The 24,353-nt window shown below is 52.3% G+C and overlaps 1 protein-coding gene across 44 annotated transcripts in view; it reads left to right on the forward strand.

Annotated features, from left to right (window-relative positions):
• Positions 1–663: 663 nt before the first annotated feature.
• SMPD4 (sphingomyelin phosphodiesterase 4) overlaps positions 664–24,353 on the forward strand; it is a 30,728-nt gene continuing 7,038 nt past the window's right edge. For 3 of the 44 annotated variants that reach the window (XR_012420992.1, XM_045397769.3, XM_074008672.1), the window contains exons 1-11: positions 664–968; positions 5,321–5,404; positions 6,945–7,031; positions 8,265–8,407; positions 8,564–8,639; positions 9,019–9,127; positions 9,234–9,286; positions 9,401–9,552; positions 14,524–14,656; positions 18,092–18,163; positions 21,259–21,345. Coding sequence is in view for 41 of the 44 variants with exons in the window: in XM_045397769.3 (XP_045253704.2) it covers positions 5,366–5,404; positions 6,945–7,031; positions 8,265–8,407; positions 8,564–8,639; positions 9,019–9,127; positions 9,234–9,286; positions 9,401–9,552; positions 14,524–14,656; positions 18,092–18,163; positions 21,259–21,345 (951 nt within the window). In the remaining 3 variants the exon portion in view is untranslated. Of the gene's footprint in view, positions 969–5,320; positions 5,405–6,944; positions 7,032–8,264; positions 8,408–8,563; positions 8,640–9,018; positions 9,128–9,233; positions 9,287–9,400; positions 9,553–14,523; positions 14,657–16,642; positions 16,776–18,091; positions 18,164–21,258; positions 21,346–24,353 lie in introns of those variants that run through there. The other 41 variants (XR_012420993.1, XM_045397773.3, XM_074008674.1 and 38 more) reach the window with 28 other exon arrangements.

The raw sequence follows: 24,353 nt of genomic DNA on the forward strand, positions 1-24,353 counted from the left end.
GCCGCGCCCCCTAGCGGCTCCGCCCACCGCGCTCTCCCTGCAGCGCCAGCGTCCTGCCTCCCAGGCGACCCCGGCGGGAGCGGCGGGAGCGGCGGGAGCGGCGGGCCGGGGACGGGGCCGCCTCCGCGGCGTCATTGGAATCTAACAGTTACTGGGCGCTCCAAGTGTGCTGAGCGGCGCGCTAGGGGCCGGGGGTGGCATGGCGGACTGCAGGGGCCCGCTGCTTGGCGGTCAGGGCCTCCCTGATAGACTGCATTGATCGTGCTCGCTTAGGTGGCAGCACCGGCCCAGTGCTAGGCATATATTGGGCGCTCAGTAAATGCCTCTTACAAGAAAGTGTGCAATTTTCTGGTCCGCGCCGGTGCACCGCTAGGGGTCGCTCTTCGGGGGGGGGAGGCCACTAATCAACGACCTGTTTACGCGCACGCGCATTCCTTGCGGGGGAGAAATTGCGTGAGCCCTACCTCGAGGCGCCGGAGGCCACCACAACGCAGGCGCATTCAGCTGCGGACCACCCCCTCCCCCCGCACTCCTGCCTCGCCACTTCCCGTCCTCGCCCGGCAGGCCTTCGCTTTGCGCACGCGCCGTGTGAGGTAACGGCCCAGAGAGGTAGAGACACTTTTCCCGCCCGGCCGCGGGGCGTGGCTCTGCGCGCAGCTTGATGACGAAGTTTCGGCGCCGTGGCGGAATGGCGGCTTCTACCTCTGAGGCGGGCGACGCTATGGGTCCCACAGGTGAGTGGGGCGGGACGCGCGCGTGAGACAGTCCGGCGCCCTGGGGCCTTCCCCGAGCCGCTGCGGAGGCCATGTCCGTTCCTCCGCGAGCCCCAGGACTCTGGCCGGCCTGGCGGCTTTGCCCAGGCCGGGCAGGCTGGGGAGTGGAGAGCCCCGGCTGAGTCTTCCTGCCACCCCCCGGGCCATGCCTTTGTGTCACCTTCCCTCGCGGCTCCTGCACTCTGTCCTAGTCCGGTAGGTGTTCGTTGAACGTTAACTTTCCTTGAAGGAATTGAGGGAAGGAGAGCTTTGTGTTGAAGTTGAGCCTTGGGTTTAACAGGTGATGTGGGAGGAACAGCCAGGTGTGGGTCCCAGCTCGACCCTTCCCATGTGTGCTCGACTTCTCCCAGCCTTAGTTTCGGAGGGTCCCGAAGCCCAGTTGGCGGGAGAGTTGGGAACAGGTGGGCGCGTGCTGCTGAGGGAGATCTTGGCCTGACAGAATTTGCTTGGAATGATTGGCATTGCCCAAGGGTTGTCGTTCTCAGGAAAACAAAAAAAAGACGGGGTCCGAAGCAGCTCCTGGAGAAAATAGGTGTTGGAGAGGCGCGATGAAGCGGACGCTAGATGCATGGCAGGCAGAGACCTGTGACGGGGGAGGGTGGCTGTGGCAGGGTCAGAGAACAGGGGTGTGGGAGACACTTCTTGGGAATTCCCGAGTTGGAATATCCTCTCTTGGAAATTTCCTAGAAATTCTTCTGGGCCTCATTCTTTCAGTCGCTGCCCATGAAAGCTGCTTCTGAGGAGAGATGCTCTCCACTTCATCATCCGCTAGAGCTCCGCGCTTATCCAACAGTCCACAGCTGCTTTGATCATTTTGCAGTAGTGCAGTGTTTTCTTGATCAAGTGCCTTAGGGCCGAGGCGTTTTTCTTTAACACTGCAATTGATAGCTAGGTTAAGAATTGAGGCCGGGCTCGGTGGCTCACACCTGTAATCCCAGCACTTTGGGAGACCGACGCGGGTGGATCACGAGGTCAGAAGTTCAAGACCAGCCTGGCCAAGATGGTGAAACCTCGTCTCTAACTAAAAAATACAAAAATTAGCCGGGCGTGGTAGTGGGCCCCTGTAATCCCAGCTACTTGGGTGGCTGAGGCAGAGAACTGCTTGAACCTGAGAGGCGGAGGTTGCAGTGAGCTGAGATCGCGCCACTGCACTCCAGCCTGGGTGACAGAGCGCAGAGGGAGACTCCGTGTCAAAAAAACAAAAAAAAGAAAAGAATAAAAGCGGCGGGGCACGGTGGCTCACGTCTGTAATCCCAGCACTTTGGGAGGCCAAGGCGGGTGGATCACGAGGTCAGGAGTTCGAGACCAGTCTGGCCAACATAGTGAAACCCCGTCTTGACTAAAAATGCAAAAATTAACTGGGTGTGATGGCATGTGCCTGTAATCCCAACTACTCTCGAGGCTGAGACAGGAGAATTGCTTGAACCAGGGAGTTGGAGGTTGCAGTGAGCCGAGATCACGCCAGGGGACTCCAGCTTGGCCACGGAGCGAGACTTCATCTCAAAAAAGAATTGAAAAAGCCTGCACTTTGGGAGGCTGAGGCAGTGGATCACTTGAGGTCAGGAATTTGAGATCAACCTGGCCACCATTAGGGAAACCCGCCTCTACTAAAAATAGAAAAATTAGCCAACCTTGGTGGCAGGCTCCTGTAATCCCAGCTACTCGGGAGGCTGAAGCACTAGAACCTTTTGAACTTTGGAGGTGGAGGTTGCAGTGAGATGATGGAGTGAGACTGTCAAAAAAATAAAATAAAATAAAATAAAGGCTGGCGCAGTGGCTGACGCCTGTAATCCCACCACTTTGGGAGACCGAGGCGGGCAGGTCATGAGGTCAGGAGATTGAGACCATCCTGGCTAACACGGTGAAACCCAGTCTCTACTAAAAATACAAAAAAATTAGCTGGGCGTAGTGGCGGGGACCTGCAGTCCCAACTACTCAGGAGGCTGAAGCAGGAGAATGGGGAGAACCCGGGAGGCGGAGCTTGCAGTGAGCTGAGATCAGGCCACTGGACTACAGCCTGGGCGACAGAGTGAGACTCTGTCTCAAAAAAAAAAAAAAAAAATTGAAAAATCTTGGGAGATATTCCTATTGCCAAGTGGCACAAAGGCAGAGATTCCTGTCTCCTCTCACTCTGCAACTGCCTACATGGCCTCTTTACACCCAGCCTTTCTTCCTCCACAGACTGCCAGGTGCCACCCCAGTGCCTTTACTTGTGCAGTGGGCAGAGCTGGGCCAGGAAAACTGTAACTAGCCCACCAGTGGGACTTGGCAGACTTCCTGTCTGTGAAGTCTAGATCTGAGCATTTTTCATTTCTGACCTCAGTGGGCTGAGAGGTGGGAATTTGGAAAGCTGGTCTTAGTTTTCTTTCTTTTTTTTTTTCATTTTTTGAGACAGAGTTTCCCTCTGTCACCCCGGCTAGGGTGCAGTGATGCGATCTTGGCTCACTGCAACCTCCGCCTCCTGGTCTCAAGCATTTCTCATGCCTCAGCCTCCCGAGTTGCTGGGACTACAGGTGCCCACCACCACACCTGGCTAATTTTTGTATTTTTAGTAGAGATGGGGTTTTGCCATGTTGGCCAGACTTGTCTCGAGCTCCTGGCCTCAAGTAATGTGCCCACCGTGGCCTCCCAAAGTGCTGGGATTACAGGCATGAGCCACGGTGCCCAGCCTTTGATCCTAGTTTTCTGATGGTTTATTCAAAGGCTCCCTTGGCAGAGCTTGCTCTTAGCCTCCATTCATTGCATAGCGCACAGGTAATATGGAGGGGATTTGCCCCTGTCTCAGAGTTATGTGAGACGGTCTTTGTATTGGAATCTTGGTTCTGCCACTTAGTAGCTGGGTGGGGGTGAGTGAGTTATCCCATATCTGCCTCTCCTTCATCATCTGTACTGACCTGCAGTCATAGTACATCTGTACCCATAGGGTTGTTGTGAGGATGGTTTTTCTGTTCTTGTATGACGAACTTAGCAGCTTAAACCAGCACCCGTTATTATCTCACAGTTATGTATGCAGAAGTCCAGGCAGGCTCAGCTGTGCATTACAAGACTAAAATCAAGGTGTTGGCAGCTTTGCTCTTACCTGGAAACTCTAGGGAAGAAGCTGCTTCCAGGTTTATTTGGGTTGCTGGTAGAATCCAGTTCTTTGGAGTTGTAGAACTAGGGTCTTTGTTTCCTTGCTGGCTGTCAGCTGGGGACTACTCTGTAACTTCAGGTCCACTAACTTAAGACTCTAATTGTATGTGCAAAATGCCGTCACAGCAGCACCTAGATGAGTATTTGATTGAACAAACGGGTCAGGAATCTTGGGCTGCTATCTTTAGAATTTTGCTTACCACTGAGGATTAAATGAGGAGATATAGAGAGAGCACTTAGAGTGAGTCCTGGTATATGACAAATGCTGTACGAGCATTACCAAGAATTCAGCACCACAACTTGGCTCTGAAGCTGGCCACCGTGGGCTGCAGAACAGTGTTTCTTTTTTTTTTTTTTTTTGAGACGGAGTCTTGCTCAGCCTCCCAGGCTGGAGTGCAGTGGTGTGATCTCAGCTCACTGCAACCACCTTCTCTCGGGTTCAAGTGATTCTCTGGTCTCAGCCTCCTGAATAGCTGGGATTATAGGCACCTGCCATCATGCCTGGCTAATTTTTGTATTTTCGTAGAGACAGGGTTTCACCATGCTGGGCAGGCTGGTCTTGAACTCCTGACCTCAGGTGATCCTCCCGCCTCAGCCTCCCAAAGTACTAGGATTACAGGCAGGAGCCACTGCACCCAGCTGAGAACAGCGTTTCCATAAAAGATGGGAATTGCTGGCCGGGCGTGGTGGCTCACACCTGTAATCCCAGCGCTTTGGGAGGCTGAGGTGGATAGATCACTTGAGTCTGGGAGTTCAAGAGCAGTCTGAGCAACATGATGAAACCCCCATCTTTACAAAAAGTACAAAAATTAGCTGGGCTTGGTGATGTTTGCCTGCAGTCCCTGCTAGTTGGGAAGCTGACGCAGGAGGATTACTTGAGCTCAGGAATTTGAGGTTGCAATGAGCTATGATCACACCACTGTACTGCAGCCTGAGCGACCAAGCAAGACCCTGTCTCTAATCAGTAAATAAGACATGAGAATTGGTAATGTAACGTGTGTTGCGTTACACAGATATTCTCCTGGGCATTGTGAAACTATGTAATATTTTATTAGGGCCAGGTGCAGTGACTCACACCTGTAACCCCAACACTTAGGAGGCCAAAGCAGGAGGATCAGTGGAGGCCAGGATCCTGGGCATCATAGCCTGACAAACTAGCCTGGGCAACATAGTGAGACCCTGTCTCTAAAAAGAGAAAAGAAGAAAATTAGCCGGGCATAGTGGCATGTGCCTGTACTCAGAAGCCTGAGGTGGGAGGATTGCTTGAACCCGCGAGTTTGAGGTTGCAGTCAGCTATGATTGTACTGCCGCATTCTAGCCTGGGCAACAGAATGAGACCCTGTCTCTCAAAAACTAATATAAAAAGATTCTGCTGTGTTGCAGATGTTGAGATTTTTGTCCTTGTTTTTCCACAGTGGCTTGCTAAGAAGCCCATTTTCAACTCTCCACTGGAGGCTGCTATGGCGTTCCCTCACCTCCAGCAGCCCAGCTTTCTACTGGTAAGTATCAACTGCTTGCATGAGTGTCAGTGTGGCCATAGTTCTGTAGCTGTGGGACTTGAGTGTTCTTCCCACTGACTTGAAGAACTCTGTAGTGGTTGTTTTTTAGGGGCATGTGATGGAAACAATGCCAGACTCCTTAAGCTTGACTGTGCCTCCTTATTACTACAGGACCTTGGGGTTACACACCCTCTGTGCTCTGGGTTTTCTCATACAAGACAAGTTCATTCAAATTCTATTTTCTCTACTTCCCAAGGGTATGAGGAGGAGGAGGAGCAAGTGAGAAGGATGCATATCAGAATGTTCATGACCTGTAAATTCTTAAATAGATACGAAGCATTCTAATAATCAGTCATAACAGTCACCAGTGAAAAATGGAGACACTGTTGTGCTAGGGGCTGCTAGGTTGCACTTTAAGTATTAAACATGATGCTGAGAACTGGTTACAGTAGCTCATGCCTGGAGTTCCAGCTACTGAGGAGACTGATGCAGGAAGATTACTTGAGCCCAAGAGTTTGAGACCAGCGTGGGCAACATGGTAGACTGAAAAAGAACAGAAAAAAAAATGATACTGAGAAGTGAGAAGTTAGGTATGAGGCAAGTATTGGCGATGAAAGTTCCTAATTTTAGTTCTTCGGAGGTGTTTTTGTAAACATTTATGTGGAAGGACGTTCTTCCTCAGTGCACCCCACTAGAGTCAGCAGGTCTGGCCCATGGCTCAGGTCTCTCTCAAGTGCTGTGAAATCCACCCTCGTTTGGAGGTAGACAAGGCCTTAGATGTCCTTTGGCAGAGCTCTCTAGGTTGAAATTCTAGCCGTTTCTCCTGATCTTAATCTATTTGCACAGATGCCCTTTTTCTCCTTGTAGTCAGGGTGCTTTCCTCACATCCCATGACTAGGTAGATTTCATTAGTCCTTGTCCTGAGTCTTTTCTGGTCTCTCCATTGCCTTCATGATTAGTGTCTACTTGGCTGAAGCCATCTATAATTTTTGTCTGCCCTGTGTTTTAAGATAATTAGTTTAGTGGATTTACTGTCTACTGAATAAAGAACAGCTCATTTAAGAGAGCTTCTGCCATATCCCTAATGTTACTGGGCGTTCTTATTGGTGATCACAATGGTGTCGTCATGGTGGTCCATCAGGTTGGAAATTTCCAGTTGATGTGTACAAACTCAGTGGTACTCTGGTTTGTAAGGGGTGCCCTTACACAATCAAGATCCTCTTCTGGCTCTGGGGCTGGCTCTGGGGCCAGCCCTGCTTAAGGATTGGCAGAAGGCAGTCCTGTTCTGACCATGTGCAGCCCTCTGAGGGGCACTGGGAAACAAGCCCGACAGTTCCGGGTCCAGAGAGCGTCGAACTGTGGCCTCTCCTAGTAGGACTCTTTGGGCCACTGATGCACATGAGAGGCTGGGGAAGCAGGCCAGTGATTATGTGTCTGACTCAACCTATTGCTTGGATTTCTATTTGACTCAAGCTAGAGTATCACGAAAAGCTGCAGAGTGAATGTCCTCGTGATTTTTTTGCTTTGTTCTATCTCCTAGGCTAGCCTGAAAGCTGACTCTATAAATAAGCCCTTTGCACAGCAATGCCAAGACTTGGTTAAAGTCATTGAGGATTTTCCAGCAAAGGTACAGCTCTGCTAATGTCTCTCTTTGGAGCATGTCTTATACATTCCTTGAAGAACTTTATTATAATTCCTAATTTCCCTCCCTGCCCCAACCCCAAGCGCTGCCTGGCACAGAGTGCTGGCCCTTATCATGACCATTATGTTATAGACGCATTTAAACATGTGAACTTATAGATCAGGGGTTCTCAGCCACAGGTGCTCTGTCCCTCAGGGGACACTTGGCAATGTCAGAGACATTTTTGGTTGTCACATCTGGAGGTAGATGGGGAGTGTGTGCTACTGGCATCTAGGAGGTAGAGGCCAGGGTTGCTGGAAACATCCTGCAAAGCACAGGACAGCTCCCTGCGGCAAAGAAGTATCTAGCCCAAAATGTCAATAGCACCAAGGTTGAGAAACCCTGATGTAAATGCAAAAATATGTATTTAAATCACACCTGGAATTGTCAAGCCCAGGAAGCCGGCCTAGGCAAGGAGTTCGTACCAAATGGCAATAGGTGGTCAGTTTGGTTTTAGGGGCTTCACTCTGGGAAGGATGTTGCTTTCCTTTCTGATAGAGCGTCCTTCAAGTCAGAAGTTTCCAACACTTTCCAAAGAATCTTTTGGGGTGGTGACTCATGCCTGTAATCTCAACACTTTGGTAGGCCGAGGTGGGAGGATCACTTAAGCCCAGGAGCTCAAAACCAGTCTAGGAACATACTGAGAACCTATCTCTACAAGAAATTTTAAAATTAGCTGAGTGTGGTGGTGTGTGCCTACTCAGGACACTGAGGTGGGAGGATTGCTGGAGCCCAGGAAGTCAAGGCTGCAGTGAGCCATGATTGCATCACTGCACTCCAGCCAGAGCAACAGAGTGAGACCTTGTCTCAAAACATATGTATTTTATTTATTTATTTTATTTTATTTTTAATTTTCTTCATTGTTTCTGTTCATTTTTTGTTTTTTTCTTAATTTAGTCTTGTATCACACACACAAAATGTGTTTTGATGGGAGGCTGACTTACTTAACTGGCCCAAGTCTAAAGCGGCGCTGCTTGGTATGCCACGTACCCCACTGGAAGAACCCAAAGCTGCTCTTGTTGTTGGCACCAGGATTCCTTTGGGTGCAGGACTGATCCCATAGGTCTCAGCCAGGGAGTGGCCTCCTCAGGGGGAGCTAGGCAGCAGGTAGTGCAGGACTAGAGCTGTGGCAGGAGTGGGTGCTGGTCCTGCCCGCAGCCTCACCACACATTGTTTCAGGAGCTGCACACCATCTTCCCATGGCTGGTAGAGAGCATTTTTGGCAGCCTAGATGGTGTCCTCATTGGCTGGAACCTCCGCTGCTTACAAGGGCGTGTGAATCCTGTGGAGTACAGCATCGTGATGGAATTTCTTGACCCTGGGTAGGTAGATTCGTCACTGGAGAGAGGCTGGGTGATTCCTCATGGTGATGCCACCTTTAAACCACTCTCTGAATTTTTTACAATTGAGAAGCAATCAAAGCAGGATAATTTGCAGCTCATTTGCTTTTTTGTGTGTTTGTTCAATTTCATGTTCAGTGGCCCGATGATGAAGTTGGTTTATAAGCTTCAAGCTGAAGACTATAAGTTTGACTTTCCTGTCTCCTACCTGCCCGTAAGTAAACCACAGTGGCGAGAGCGGTGCTCGGGCAGTGGGCCTTGCACAGCCCTGTGGTGATGGGCAATCTCCTCCAGTCCTCTGAGGGCAAATTGGGGAGTGACTTGTTCCCGGGGTATGAGAGGCAAAGGAAATGGGTATTGCATGGCTGCTACCCTTGCTGTCTGTAGCTTTTTATGAGATGGTAGGAGAAGTTCTAAGCAAAGACTCTTGTTCAGGCACTGCTGAGAGGCAGGGCACTGTCCCCACAGATGGGTTCTGTGTGTGGGTCTCTTCCCCAGTGGCCTTCCCAAAGTGCTGCTGTGCATGTGGGGCACTGCGTATCGGGCACTGCGCACCAGCACCTGCCCACAAGCCTCACTGCCTCTCTCTGCAGGGTCCTGTGAAGGCGTCCATTCAGGAGTGCATCCTCCCTGACAGTCCCCTGTACCACAACAAGGTCCAGTTCACCCCTACTGGGGGCCTTGGCCTGAACCTGGCCCTGAGTATCCTTTGGTGGCCCTGAGGTAGGGAGGCTGTGGGTGGCCCAGCACTTGACACTGTGGGGGTTGCTCATCAACCCTGCTTGTTTGCCCCTGACGCTGCCCTCAGATCCGTTCGAGTATTACATATTCTTCTTTGCCCTGAGCCTCATCACTCAAAAGGTAGGGAAGGGATGCCTTTAGCTGGGAGAGGTGGGACCATGGCCCAGGGCTTCCCTGCACTTGTTGGCCAGGCAGCATCCGGAGCCCATGCTAACAACTAGCTTGGTTTTCCAGCCACTCCCTGTGTCCCTCCACGTCCGTACTTCAGACTGTGCCTATTTCATCCTGGTGGACAGGTACCTGTCGTGGTTCCTGCCCACTGAAGGCAGTGTGCCCCCGCCACTCTCCTCCAGCCCAGGCGGGACCAGCCCCTCACCACCTCCCAGGTAAGGCTGCCCTTTGTTAAGACCTGGCTCTTCCATAAGGGAGTGGCCTGGTCAGTTGCATCGCCCACGGGGACTATGTTGTCACCCTTTGTCCAGGGTTCCCCGATTTTTCTTATGCCTCATTCCCCACCCCTAGCTGTCTTAGCACAGATGGGGGGGTGTGTGGAGGGCAGTCTGTCCTTAGTTTTCAGTGTCTTTGGCCATCACTGAAGCTATCAGGTCCCTGGAGGCCTCCCTGGCCTTCATGGGAATGTGTTGTGTTGTGCGTGGAGCAGCCCTCCCCACAGGCAGTGTCTGAACCGGGGAGCAGGGTGGAAAGGTTGTCCTATGACCAAAAAACATGGAAATCTCTACGGGCAGGAGCAGGTCGAAGGGGAGGCCCTGGGCCAAAGAGCCTGTTGTGCCAGTCCAAACACGCTGAGCCTGGTGCCCGCCTGCACAGGTAGGGAGTGTAAACCAGGGGCTCTCATGCCTGGCTGTCTTGGGTCCTCAGTGGGCCCTAACGCAGGGCCTCTTGGCCGACTTCCCAGGAGACCCTCTTGCCCCTGAAGCAGCTGCCTATGCACCTCTGACCCTCCTTAATCTCACTGGCCTGTCGCCTTCCCTGGGAAGCTGCATGCAGGCCCCTTCCTGCAGATGCTGGCCCACCCCAGATCTGCTGGCATATGCAAGGCAGGCCAGGCCTTTACCTGCAATTCACACATGTGGACAGATTCCCCAGAGGGTAGAGGGGAGAAAGAGAGTGGCAGGGAGGAGACGCTGCCCGGTTGGCGGCAGTGATCAGTGACCCTGAAATGTTGCTGATCCTGTGGAGGACTTGGAGGCAAGGCAGATTCACACCCTCTCAGATGTACAGTCCAGCTGCCAAGCGGTTTTTCATGCCTTGTTTTAACTTTTTGGGTTTTTTAATTTAATTTTTTCTTTTAGAAATTATATATGTAGGCTGGGAGCGGTGGCTCACACCTGTAATCCCAGCACTTTGGGAGGCCGAGGCGGAGGGATCGCCTAAGATCAGGAATTCGAGACCTCCCTGGCCAATACGGTGTAACCTCGTCTCTACTAAAAGTACAAAAATTAGCTGGGCATGGTGGCAGGTGCCTGTAATCCCAGCTACTCGGGAGGCGGAGGCGGGAGAATCACTTGAACCCAGGAGACGGAGGTTATGGTGAGCTGAGGTCGCACCACTACACAAAAAAGAAAAAAAAAGTATATGTATGGTTTGAGTTTTTTTTCTTTGGAGACGGAGTCTCACTCTGTTGTCCATGTTGGAGTGGTGCAGTGGCACAATCTCGGCTCACTGCAACCTCCGCCTCCTGGGTTCAAGTGATTCTCCCGCCTCAGCCTCACGAGTAGCTGGGATTACAAGCACAGGTCAGCATGCCCTGTTATTTTTTGTATTTTTTTTGTAGAAACAGTTTCACCTGTTGGCCAGGCTGGCCTCAAACTCCTGACCTCAGGCAATCCGTCTGCCTCGGCGTCAGACAAAGTGCTGGGATTACAGGTGTGATCAGCCCAGCCTTTTTTAAAATTTAATTTAATTTAATTTAATTTTTTTTGAGACAGTGTCTGGCTTGGTTGTCCAAGCTGGAGTGCAGTGTTGTGATCACAGCTCACTGCAATGTTGACCTCCTGAGCTCAAGTGATCCTCCCACTTAAACCTGCCAAGTAGCTGGTACTGTAAGCATGCACCCCCACACCCAGCTTTTATTTTATATTTTTGTAAGATGGGTCTTGCTATGTTGCCCAGGCTGCTCTAGAACTCCTGGGCTCAAGCCATCTTCCTGCCTCAGCCTTCCAAAGTTCAGGGATTACAGGCATGAACCACCACACTGGTCCATTGTGGGGTTTTTTTTTTTTTTTTTTTTTTTTTTTGACAGGGTCTTGCTCTAGTTGCCCAGGCTGGAGTGCCGTGGCGCTGTCTCTGCTTCTAGTGATTCTCCTGGCTCAGCCTCCCGAGTAGCTGGGACTACAGGTGCCTGTCACCACGCCCAGCTAATTTTTATATCTTTAGTAGAGACAGGGTTTCACCATATTGACCAGGCTGGTCTTGAACTCCTGACCACAAGTGATCTGCCTGCTTTTACCCCCTAAAGTGCTGGGATTACAGGTGTGAGCCACCACTCCTGGCCTAGCCATTATGTATTTTTAAAGATGGTCTTACTCTGTCACACAGGCTGGAGTACAGTGTCACAGTCATCACTTGGTGGCGCAATCATCACTCAAGCCAGCCTGTCACCTCAGTGACTACAAGCACGCGTCACCACAGCCAGCTAATTAAAAAAAATTTTTTTTTTTCTTGCAGAGATATGAGGATGCCTCGCTGTGTTGCCCAGGCTGGTCTTGAACTCCTGGCTTCAGCAGTCTTCCTGCCTCAGCTTCCCAAGTAGCTGGAATTACAGGTGCAAGCCACCACACCTAAGTTTTTATTTTGGAATAACTTCAGACTTACAGAAAAGTTTCCATGCATGATAAAAATAACTTGCAGGCCGAGCACGGTGGCTCACGCCTGTAATCCCAACACTTTGGGAGGCCAACGTGGGAGGATCGCTTGGGACCAGGAATTCGAGACCAGCGTGGGCAACGTCGGGAGACCTCATTTCTACAAAAAATAAAATTAGCCAAGTGTGGTGATGTGCAGCTGTGGTCCTAGCTACTCAGGTGGCTACCTCAGGAGCCTGAGGTGGGAGGATCACTTGTGCCCAGGAGCAGTGAGCTGTGAGCTGTGAGTGTGCCACTGCACTCTAGCCTGGGGTAACAGAACAAGATCCTGTCTCGGAAAAAAAAAAAAGAAACTTTCATAGACCCTTCACCCAGATTTCCAAATTGTTAACACTGTGCTGCATCTGTTGTTTTCGACCTCTATTGTATGTGTTTTTCTCTCTAAGCCAATATGAGTAAGCTAAAGGATATGACACCGCTTGACCTCTTAATATTTCAGTGTATTTCCTAGAAGCGAATGCGTTATCCTATATAGTCACAGTGCCTATAACCACACCAGAAAGTTAGTATTGCCACCAGGCCACACATTGTGTGCAGTGATGCCTCACAGGCTCACCCACTGTATGCAGTGATATTTCTAGTCCCCTTCAGTCAGGAATGGTCCCTTGCCTTTCTGTCTTTCCTGACCTTGACCCCTCCAGAGCACGCAGCCACCCCTTATGCTGTCTGGTATTTGCTGGTGACTAGGCCTAGCACAGGCTTTGTTGGCAGGAGCACCGTAGTGGGACACCTGGTCCTTGCCAAGTGCCCTTTATCAGCGGGTGAAAAATGTGTCGGTCAGGTTTTTCCACTGTAAAATAATTACTTTGTGCCCAGATTAAAGAGGAATGAGGCTGAGCACCGTGGCTCATACCTGTAATCCCAGCACTTTGAGAGGCTGAGGTGGGCGGATCACTGGAGCTCAGGAGTGTGAAATCAGCCCAGGCAATGTAGCAAAATCCCATTTCTACCAAAAATTTAAAAATGAGCCAGGCACGGTGGCGTGCGCTTATAATCTCAGCTACTTGAGAGACTGGGGTGGGAGGATTGCTTGTACCCAGGAGGCGGAGGTGGCATTGAGCCAAGATCATGCCCGTATACTCCAGCTTGGGCTACAGAGTGAGATCATATCTCAAAAACAAACAAAAAAACATCAGTAGTGAGAGCCTGGGCAACATAGCACAAAACTGTTTTAGCCAGCCGGACACAGTGGCTCACGCCTGTAATCCGCAGCACTTTGGGAGGCCGAGGTGGGCAGATCACCTGAGGTCGGGAGTTTGAGACCAGGTTGGCCAATATGGTGAAACCACATCTCTACTAAAAATATAAAAATTGGCCAGCCATGGTGGCACATGCCTGCAGTCCCGGCTACTCGGGAGGCTGAAGCAGGAGAATCGCTTGAATCCAGGAGGTGGAGGCTGCAGTAAGCTGAGATCGTGCCATTGCACTCCAGCCAGGCATGGTGGTCTTGGTCCCAGCTACTTGGGAGGCCTAAGTCTAGGAGGTTGAGGTTGCAGTGAGCTGTGATTGCATCATTGCACTCCAGCCTGGGCAACAGGATAAGATCCTGTCTCAAAAAAAAAAAAAAATTTGATAACGAGGATTTACCAGAAAGATGTATGGAGACTATGTAATTATCACTAGTATTAACATCCACTTTTGATTCTCCCCTTTTTTCAAATTGATTTTATTTGCAAACAAGGTCTTATTCTCTTACCCCAGGCTGGAGGGCAGTGGTACGATCTCTGCTCACAGCAGCCTCAACCTCCTGGGCTCAAGTGATCCTCCCATCTCAACCCCCCAAGTGTCTGGGACTACAGGCAGGCATACCACTCCTGGCTAATTTTTGTGTTTTTTTGTGGAGACAGGGTTTTGCCATGTTGCCCAGGCTGGAAATTTCTTAATTTTTTAGAAACAGGGTCTTGCTCTGTCACCCCAGGCTGGCGTGAAGTTGGCATGATCATTTGTCACTATAGCCTCAACTTGTGGGCCCAGGCCATTCTTCCTCCTCAGCCTTCTAAGTAGCTAGGACTACCGGCACCTGCCACCAGGCCCTGCTGTTTTATGTTTCAATGTTTTTGTGGAGATGGATTCTCACTTTGTTACCCAGGCTGATCTCAAATGCCTGGCCTCAAGAAATCCTCCTGCCTTGGTCTCCCAAGGTGCTGGGATTACCGGTGTGAGCCCCCATGCCCAACCTCGCTGTTGAGGTTGACCAAATTAGCTATTAATAGGGCAGTTACCAAATGGTGGTTCTCTAATTTCATCCCTCCTTCATTGATTAGTGGGTCAGTGGTCACTGTGGTAAGGAGGACTTCTCTTTGTGCTATTGATTTATTCAGGTATATCAGTGTGATCGGGGCTGGGGGAGGGGCATTGTGCTATTGAGCAACTTGTAATCTGTCCCTGCTCTCCTTGATTTTGAGATCCAGATTGCCCCAGGCTAGGCCAGCAGGAGCCTGTAACTCGGGCCTATTTCTGTGTCTCCCTCAGGACACCAGCCATGCCCTTTGCTTCCTATGGCCTCCACCACACTAGCCTCCTGAAGCGACACATCTCTCATCAGACGTCTGTGAATGCAGACCCCGCCTCCCACGAGATCTGGAGGTCAGAAACTCTGCTCCAGGTGAGAGTCGAGCTGGTCAAAAGAAACTGTTCAGCCAGCCAGGCGCAGTGGCTCACGCCTATAATCCCCAGCACTTTGGGAGGCCGAGGTGGGCAGTTCACCTGAAGTCAGGAGTTTGAGACAACCTGGTCAACATGGTGAAACCACGTCTCTACTAAAAATACAAAAATTGGGCCGGGCGCGGTGGCTCACGCCTGTAATCCCAGCACTTTGGGAGGCCGAGGCGGGCGGATCACAAGGTCAGGAGATCGAGACCACGGTGAAACCCCGTCTCTACTAAAAATACAAAAAATTAGCCGGGTGCGGTGGCGGGCGCCTGTAGTCCCAGCTACTCAGGAGGCTGAGGCAGGAGAATGGCGTAAACCCAGGAGGCGGAGCTTGCAGTGAGCCGAGATCGCGCCACTGCACTCCAGCCTGGGCGACAGAGCGAGACTCCGTCTCAAAAAACAAAAAACAAAACAACAACAACAACAACAACAACAACAAAAATACAAAAATTGGCCAGCCATGGTGGCACATGCCTGCAGTCCCAGCTACTCGGGAGGCTGAGGCAGGAGAATGGCGTAAACCCAGGAGGCAGAGCTTGCAGTGAGCTGAGATCTGGCCACTGCACTCCACCCTGGGTGACCGAACTAGACTCCATCTCAAAAAAAAAAAAAAAAAAAGAAAAGAAACTGTTTAGCCACCTTCCACTATGTGGGACAGAGTCCCAGAGATGGCCCCTCAGCCTGGGGCTGATTTTAAATTGTTGGTATTTTGCTGCTATGACGATTTAGAAAACATGAAAATAGATCTACCCACCCTTGTAACTTACATGTCATTGATGGTGTTTTTCATCCCAGAACCCCCTGTTCATGGAAGTGTTTTGTTTTGCCTGCGGTGATATGATTGTCGCAGAGTCTTTTGGTTTCCGCCTCCCGTGTTGTTGGAGATGTTTCCTGTGATTACCATTATGTGGATATTAAGCCCTGCCCCAGTAGCATTTTTATGACACTGAATGGTGAGGGGTCTGTGCAGCCTTCACAGACCTTCCATTGATTCAGGGGATCCAAGTAGTAGGTGACAGATTTCCTTGTCTGCCCAGAGGGGCTCCAGCCTGTCAGGATGGTATGGGCTGGCTCGCTCACTGAGTGCTGGCCAGCTCCCAGGTCCTGGCTGTGTCTTCTAGGCACACATCAGAGAGCTTCAGCAGGTGCTGCTTGTGACGCTGGATCCCGGGGCTGACTTGGTAGCCACAGCCTTGCTGTTGACAGCCTGGCCTGTAGATAAGATAGGATTCCGTCTTCCACCTTCTATATAACTCCTAGTATTTGGAGTGCTGTGCTTTTTGAAGCCTCCACACCATTTCACAGCATCCTCGCAGGGTGGAATGGTAAGAGCCGTTGCCTCTGTTCACAGAGGGGACTGTGATGCCCAGCTGACTCTTGGCTGTGTGGACTGTGGGCTGTGCTGGCCATGAAGAGGGCAGGAGATGGTGACACAGGGCTTATAGGGCAGAACTGGAAGGTACTGCTGTTTCCTGGACCAAAGCTTTGTGGTTTTTTTTTGTTTTTTGTTTTTGTTTTTTTTTTTTTTTTGAGATGGAGTCTCCCTCTGTTGTCCAGGCTGGAGTGTGGTGGCACAATCTTGGCTCAGTGCAACCTCCACCTCTCAGGTTCAAGTGATTCTCCTGCCTCAGCCTCCCAAATAGCTAGGATTCCAGGTGCCCGCTGCCACGCTCAGCTAATTTTTGCATTTTTACTAGAGATGGGGTTTCACCATGTCTTGAACTCCTGACCACAAGTGATCCATTTACCTCAGCCTCCCAAAGTGTTGGGATTACAGGCGTGAGCCACCATGCCCAGCCCTTTTTGTTTTTTTAATTAAGAAAATAATTTTAATTATAAGATATACATAACATAAAATTTATTGTCTTAACCATTTTCAAGTGTACAGTCAGTAGTGTTAAATATATTCATGTTATTGTGCATCCGATCTCCAGAATGCTTTTCTTCTTGCAAAACTGAAACTGAACCAGCCCGGGCGCAGGGGCCTCACACCTCTAATCTTAGCACTTTGGGAGGCCAAGCAGGGAAGGATTGCTCAAGGCCAGGAGTTCAAGACCAGCCTGGCCAACATAGTGAGACCCTATGTCTTTTAGTGAAAAACAAATCAAACCATTAAACAATTCCCCACCCAGCACCTGGCAACCACTATTCTGCTTTCTGTTTCTGTGGATTTGACTCTTAGATCTCATACCCAGAGTATTTGTAGCATATAATACTTATTTGTGTGTGACTAGCATGCTTCACTTAGCATAATGGACTAAAGATTAATCCATGTTATAGCATATATCAGAATTTCCTTGCTTTTTAAGACTGAATAGTGTTCCATTGTGTGGATGTACCACATTGTGTTTATTTATTTATCTCTCAATGGATACTTGAGTTGCTTCTTTTTTTTTTTTAGAGACCAAGTTTTGCTCTTGTTGCCCAGGCTGGAGTGCAATGCCGCGATTTTGGCTTACCGCAACCTCTGCCTCCCAGGTTCAAGTGATTCTCCTGCCTCAGCCTCCCAAGGAGTTGAGCTAGAATTACAGGCATGCACCACCACACCCGGCTAGTTTTGTATTTTTAGTAGAGACGAGGTTTCTCCATGTTGGGTCAGGCTGGTCTCGAACTCCTGACCTCAGGTGATCCACCTGCCTTGGCCTCCCAAAGTGTTGGGATTACAGGCGTGAGCCACTGTGCCCAGCCCTTTTTGTTTTGTTTTTAACAGGTTCTAACTTTGTTGCCAGGCTAGAATGCAGTGGTGCAATCTTGGCTCACTGCAGCCTCAAACTCCTGGGCTCAAGCAATCCTCCCACCTCAGACTGGGCTCAAGCAGTCCTCCCACCTCAGACTCCCAAGTTGCTGGGACTATAGGTGTGATGCCCCAACACACCCAGCTGATTTTTGTATTTTTTGTAGAGACAGATTTTCACTATGTTGGCCAGGCTGGTCTTGAACTCCTGGCCTCAGGTAATCCACCCACCTCAGCCTCCCAAAGTGCTGGGATGACAGGGCTGAGTCACCGTGCCTGTTGATTGCCTTTTTACTCTATCAATAGTATCTTTTCATGCTCAAGAGTGCTGATTTTGATGAAGTCTGTCTATTTTTTTCCTTTTGTTGCCTGTGCTTTGGGCGTCATATCTAATTAACCATTGCCACATCTAGTGTTTTGAAGTTTTCTCCCATGTTTTCTTCTGAGAGTTTATGGTTTTAGTTCTTGTCCTCAGGTCGCTTACCCACTTTGAGTTATATTTTGGCGATGGTGTGAAGGAAGGGCCCAGCTTCACTGTTCTGCATGTGGATATTCTGTGTTCCCAGCTCTGCTTGTTGGAGGCACTGTCCTTTCCCCACTGAACAGTCTGGCACCATTGTTGAGAATGGTTGACTAGCTAATGCTTTTTTGCAGGTTTTTGTTGAAATGTGGCTTCATCACTATTCCTTGGAGATGTATCAAAAAATGCAGTCCCCTCACGCCAAGGTATGTTTCCACAGTTTTTCTTCCCGCCTCCTGCTTCTGACCCTGCTCAACCTGCTGCTTATCCTGCCTCTGAGTGAGTTTTCACAGACTGAACGGTGGGAAGCAGAAACCCACCACCCGCTTGTCACTCAGAAGCCGAATAAGAAGTGGGCGTCGTTCTCTAGTTCCTGGTGGCGGGCAGGGGGTGTCACACCCCGACGTGTAGACACTTGAGGACTGGAGGTCTGGCCTCTCCGGGGCCCACCCTGTGCAGCTTCCTGAGCCCCCTCCCTGGCAGCGGGAACAGATGAGGTTGTGGTGCTCTTGCTCTGAGGGCAGGGGAGCTTCGATGCTCTGGGAGCCACGTTCTCGTCTGTCTCCTCGACTATCAGCAGTGGCTTTGTGCTTTCCCATGAAGGGGTGGCTTGGAGCCTCCTTTGCCTGCTCCCTGTACTCCCCCACCTCCTCCAGAGCATGAGCAAGCAGCCCTTCTCGTGGTGGGTGGCACCTGGTGCCCCCGTGCATGCAGCCTGGCTTGCCTCCTCTCCCTCCCTTTCTCCTCTCCCCGCTCTCTCTCGGGGCAACACGCGGCTTGCAGATGCCTGGAGGTGGCGGAGGCCCTGGGTCACTCTTGCTGTTGCTGTTGCTGTTCCTGGAGCTAGCACCCCCCTCCCCCGCCGGACTGGTCAGAGTGAGAAAGCAGCTAGGTGAACCTTAGGTCTCCAGTCAGTCACCCCCATGGAGCCACTTGACTCATGCCTATCCGGGCCCTTGCCTGAGGTGGCATCAGCCACGTGGTCTGGTGCCCGTGGCGTCTGTGCATCAGTATGCTTGGGAAACTGGCTTTGTCGCTGACAGATTTAAACTGAGGGCTTCCTCCAGAATGTGGCTGGTGGAGTTAAACTTCAGAGGAGCATCCTGTCACTTTTCCTTGGGTTCTGGCAAAGAGCTGTGGGTCTGCTTCTGCCACAGTCTCTACAGCCAGTTCCAGGGCCCCATGCTTTGCCATGTGAAGGCTCTCGCAGAGCATAGGGTCCCCCAAATCCTCACCCTCAGAATCACATGGGTGGAGAATGGGGAAAAGCTGAGGACCCCATCTTGGGCCTCCTGAGTCACAAAGAGCCTGCAGTCCCCTTCCTGCTTCCAGAGCAGACTTGCTGCATGTCCCTGGCTGGTGCCTGGGGGCCTGGTTATTCCCCAGGCCTGCTCCTCCCGTGGGGCTCTGGGTCCCTCACTTAGCACTAGTGCATGTGGCATGGCGTGGCCTGGCAGGGGCAGGGGCCACCACACTGTATTGTGTTCCGGTTGCTCCTTCTGCCTTCTGAGGGAGTGGAAGCACACCTACTTTCAAGAGTCAGCCAGAAAGACTCTTCTGGGCTGTCACCTGTGAGGATTCTGTGTCCTCACGGGCCAGAGGAAGGGCAGGGGGCTGTCCGTGTGGAGGGCAGGAGGTGCAGTTCCCTTCTTCCCCACTTTCGCTTCCTCTGGGCCAGACCTTGGGGTGGGTGGGCCCTGCTCAGAATACCTTGCAGTGGCCGGACCAAGTCCCCAGGGATGCTCCACTCTTCCCCTCTTCCAGTTCAGACAAAACACAAAACGCAAGAAAACTTGGTGGGTGGGAGCCAGAGAAAGGCAGCTATGGAGGTCTGTGTCCCCCAAGGCTTCTTGCCGCTTGCGCAGGCCTGTGCTACACGTACTGCTGTGCAGAAATCCCTGCCTGTCCCCACTAGCCCTTATTTTCAGATGCAGGAAGTGAGGCTCCTGGGGTCATCCTCCTCACCCTGGTTGAGTCCAGGATGCGTGCTTGCTCCCCAGTGGCCCTGTGGGCAGTAAGGATGGCCATGGCGCTGCAGGCCACTGTGTTCCTGCAAGCAAGGGCAGAGCCACACTGGGGAACTGTGTGTCTGATTCCTCCCTGAGCCCCAGGTCTGGCACAGGGGAAGGCTGTGGAGGGCAACACCTCCCTGCCCTGCTCCTTCGCTCCCTGCTCTGCGTGTCATGGCGACTGGCGAGTGTTCTGATCTCTCCTTTGTGGGGCCCCGTGGGTGCGCTGCTTGGGCAGGAGGCATGCTGCTGGCGAGGCAGGATGTGCACCAGGCTGGCTCTGGCTGCACTGGGCTGAAGGGGTGCTTCGGCAGGCCGTGGTGCTGCGGCGCAGTAGGTTGGAGGGTCCTAGCTAGGAACCAGCTCAGCCTCAGGTTCCTGCTGCCTCTGGGTGTGTGTGGCTGTGGCCAGATCCTCGGGGGCTCCCACCCTTGGGAACCCACTGTGTCTGGAGGGTGGAAGTTTCTGGTGCGGTAGGAGAGGCTGCCTCCAGGAGTCAGAGCTGATGTGCACACCCCCTTAGCTGACCTCCGTACTGTGGGGGAGGAGGGCAGGGCCTGGTGGCCTGAGCCTGTGCTCCTCGTCTCTGTGCTACTCTTGGGGAACTGTCTTCGCCCTCAGTTCTCAGAGAGCCACATGGAGGGGACACTGATTGAGTTTTAGACACATAGGAATTGATCATGTCTTATACCAATTTGGTAAATTTCTTGAGACAACCCAGTCAATTCCACGTGTCTTTTCTGGGCAGAGTCCTCCTCCTGGAACATGCTCCGCTGGTTTTTCTGAGCCTCGGGATCTTGAGGTCTCAGTGATGGGCAGCATGTCCCAGCGAGGGCCCTGGGCTCTTGGAGGGCTCTGGTGTGCACGTGCCACACAGAGTGACCTCAGAGTCACTGGGGAGAATGGGTCCCATCCTGAAGGGATGAGTTGGGCCCTTCCGATGAGCTAGAGAGGCCTTTAGGCCCCAGCAGTATTGAGGGGCCACCAGGTGACCTGGAGGGTCCATCTGCCCGGGCCTCCAGAGCTGAGGAGAGTGTGGCCACAACCCTGGCCTGGCTTCGGAGGGGGGTGTTGCCCTGGCCCGCGGCTGCTGGGACTGCAATTGTTTGGATTGTCACTGACCGTGCTTTTGTTTTTGTTTTTTTCTCCTCACTCCTGGGCTTGTTCTCATTGCTTTCTTTCTCTCTCCGCTTCCCCCTCCCGTGTCTGGTCCTCTCTCTCCCCTTCCCCACCCCCTCCTCTTGTCCTCTGCTCTTCTGCCTCTTCCGGCATCTCTCTGTTCCTTGTCTCAGCTGGAGGTTCTGCACTACCGACTCAGTGTCTCCAGCGCCCTCTACAGCCCCGCCCAACCCAGCCTCCAGGCCCTCCACGCCTACCAAGTACTGGCTCATTCGTTCCCTTCCCCTGCCCAGAGTGCATGTCCATGCCTGGCAAAGCCAGGGGCCGCCGGGGCCGGCCGCTGGTGACTCAGAGGCTAGTTCCAAGCAGAGCGAAGCCCCTGTGTCTGGGGGAGGCAGGGGTCAGCCTCCAGTCTGGCCTGGCCCCTGGCTTTGTAGTCTAGCTTGGTTGGGGGTGGGGCTGGTGGCTGTGTGGCAGAACAAGGCGTGTGGCCCTGGCTGTCCAGGCTCCCAGCCAGTGGAGGTGTCACAAGCTCTCCGGTGTTGGAGGCCCCATGCTTGGCCCTGGTTTGAAACACTGGAGTCCTCAGGCCTCAGCAGTGGCCTGGTTCACTGCACTCTGTAGGGTCTGGTGCTCAGGAAGGAGCTGCAGACACAGAGGCCTGGGACTTACGGGTGGTGTGGGTTCTGCCTTGTTTAGAACTGTCACCCAGCCTGGAGGTGCTGCGACCCAGAGCCTGCATGTGAGGCGGGGGTGGGAAGGACCTAGGGCTTGACCCTATAGCCCACAGAAGCTGTCCGTCCTTGACAGTCCAGCCAGGACCCGGCCGTCACCTGGGGAGCCCTGGCCACTCATACACACCTCCAGAGGCGGATTAAAGTGGGTGGTGACCTCATAGAGGTTGTAGCTGCCTAGGCAGAAATGACAAGTGTGTGGATGGATTTGAGGTCAGTGAAGCAGAGTTCAGACTTGTAGGGGACTTCAGGGATGACAGAGGAATCAGTGAGAGCCAGAGGAGACAGGCTTTGCTCACAGCCAGTGATCTCTCCCGCTCACCTGGGAAGGAGCACGCATGACTGAACAGGAATTAGAGCACAAGATGAGAAAACGTGTTGGCCCCCGAGCACCGTTGGGCTGGGCTGGTGGCCACAGCACACGGGGGCACCTCATACCGCAGGAGCCACTCCAGAGGAGCGAAGGGACCTGAGAGGGCTTGGGCCAGGGAGGGAGGACAGTGTCCAGAAAGCATCTGGTAAACCCCATGGTGGGAGGGGTGACCAGCAAGACCTAGGTGGGGTGAGCTGAGGTGCTGTGAGTCTCAGCCCAGTGGGAAATGTGGGTCTTTGGGGAACACATCCCTAAGGAGCAAGCAGGTGTGACTGTGGCCAGGGACTCCATGTGGGAACATGGCCCAGGAGGGGTGCCGAGCTGCGGGAGGAGTTTGGCTCAGCACACCTGTGGGAAAATAGCCTGAGAGGGTTCCAGGTGACTGCCGGGGGTTAGGGGCGGACAGTGGGCCCTCCGACCCTTCGGAAGGACCGGGTGAGGTGGGGCAAGTGCACCAGCAGTGGAAGGCAGTTTTCCAGTTCTCATGTGGAGGTCGTCCCCTCCCCTGAGCCGCAGGGTGGATGTTAGGGCTCAGGATCCTAGGCCAGGGTTGGAGGGAGGCCCTGGGCTGAGATTGGAGGAGGAGAGAGACCCTGGTCTAACGTCCCACCCCACTGGTGCTCTTCTAGTTGTCAGTATAGGTACAGGTATCATGTCTCATACTTTTCTCCTTCCGTCTTGTCTTTTTTTTCTTTTTGAGATGGTGTCTCGCTCTGTTGCCCAGGCTGGAGTGCAGTGGCATGGTCTTGACTCACTGCAATCTCCACCTCCCAGATTCAAATAATTATCCTGTCTCAGCCTCTTGAGTAGCTGGGATTACAGGCACGTGCCACCCACCCGGCTAATTTTTGTATTTTTAGTAGAGACATAGTTCTACCATGTTGGCCAGGCTGGTCTCAAACTCCCGACCTCAAGTAATCTGCCTGCCTTGGCCTCCCAGAGTGTTGGGATTACAGGCGTGAGTCACTACACCTGGCCCTTTCTTCCAAAACAATGCAAATTCATTGCCCAAAGACTTAACGATACAGATAGTAGAGGAAAATCGCCAGCCGCGATGGCTCACACTTGTAATCCCAGCACTTTGGGAGGTTGAGGCAGGCTGATTGCTTGAACTCAGGAGTTTGAGACCAGCCTGGGCAACATGGTGAGACCCCTGTCTCTACAAAGAAACACAAAAATTAGCCTGGTGTGGTGGTGTGTGCCTGTGTTCCCAGCTACCCAGGAGGCTGAGGCGGGAGGATCCCTTGAGCCCTGGAGGCAGAGGCTGCAGTGAGCCGAGATCACAACACTCCACTCCAGCATGGGTGACACAGTGAGACCCTGTCTCAAAAAAAGCAGAAAATGCCTCCCACCCTGTAGCTCCATCTTCAGACTCAGCCACTGATCTCTGGGGCATGTCGCCTGGACCTGTGGGGACAGTTTTCTGACGGGGAGACTTGAGTGGGCAGCGATATGGGCAGTGGCCCGTGCAGGGTCTGCAGCATCCCAGGATATACCCGGAGGCTGGGCCCTGCACCAGCACAGATGTATGAAGGCCCAAAGGGCTGGGGGACAAGCGAGCATGTCCACTCGGACTCAGGGCCCTGCCCTCGGCACCCTAACTCCCTTGCCCTCGTCAACTCTTGATGCTCCCACCTGCCCTCCCAATGCTAAGCAACCAGAGGAAGCACATGGCCACCAAAAAGATTTCCTCTCCAGCTAGATCTCCAGGATCCTGCTTGTATGTTACAAATCAAAGTTTGGCCTAGGCTGGGCACAGTGGCTCATGCCTGTAATCCCAGCACTTTGGGAGACCTGAGGTCTGGCCAACATGGTGAAATCCCGTCTCTACTAAAAGTAAAAATTAGCTGGGCATGGTGGCACACACTTGTAGTCCCAGCTACTCGGGAGGCTGAGTCAGGAGAATCGCTTGAACCTGGATGCGGAGGTTTCAGTGAGCCGAGATAGTGCCGCTGTGCTCCAGCCTGGGCGACAGAGGGAGACCTTGTCTCAGGAAAAAAAAAGTCTGGCCTAATATCCCTGACTGTGCTTTTGTCTTAGGGTTTTCCTGACCACAGGTCCCTGGGCAACAGAGGAAGTGACGCCCGGGGCTTCTGCTGGGCCGAGTTCTCATCTGGCTGTGTCCAGGATGAGCAGGTGGAAGGATTTGGGGAGGAAAGCG

This window comes from Macaca fascicularis, chromosome 12 (assembly GCF_037993035.2).
Source record: "Macaca fascicularis isolate 582-1 chromosome 12, T2T-MFA8v1.1".
Classification (NCBI taxonomy): domain Eukaryota; kingdom Metazoa; phylum Chordata; class Mammalia; order Primates; family Cercopithecidae; genus Macaca; species Macaca fascicularis.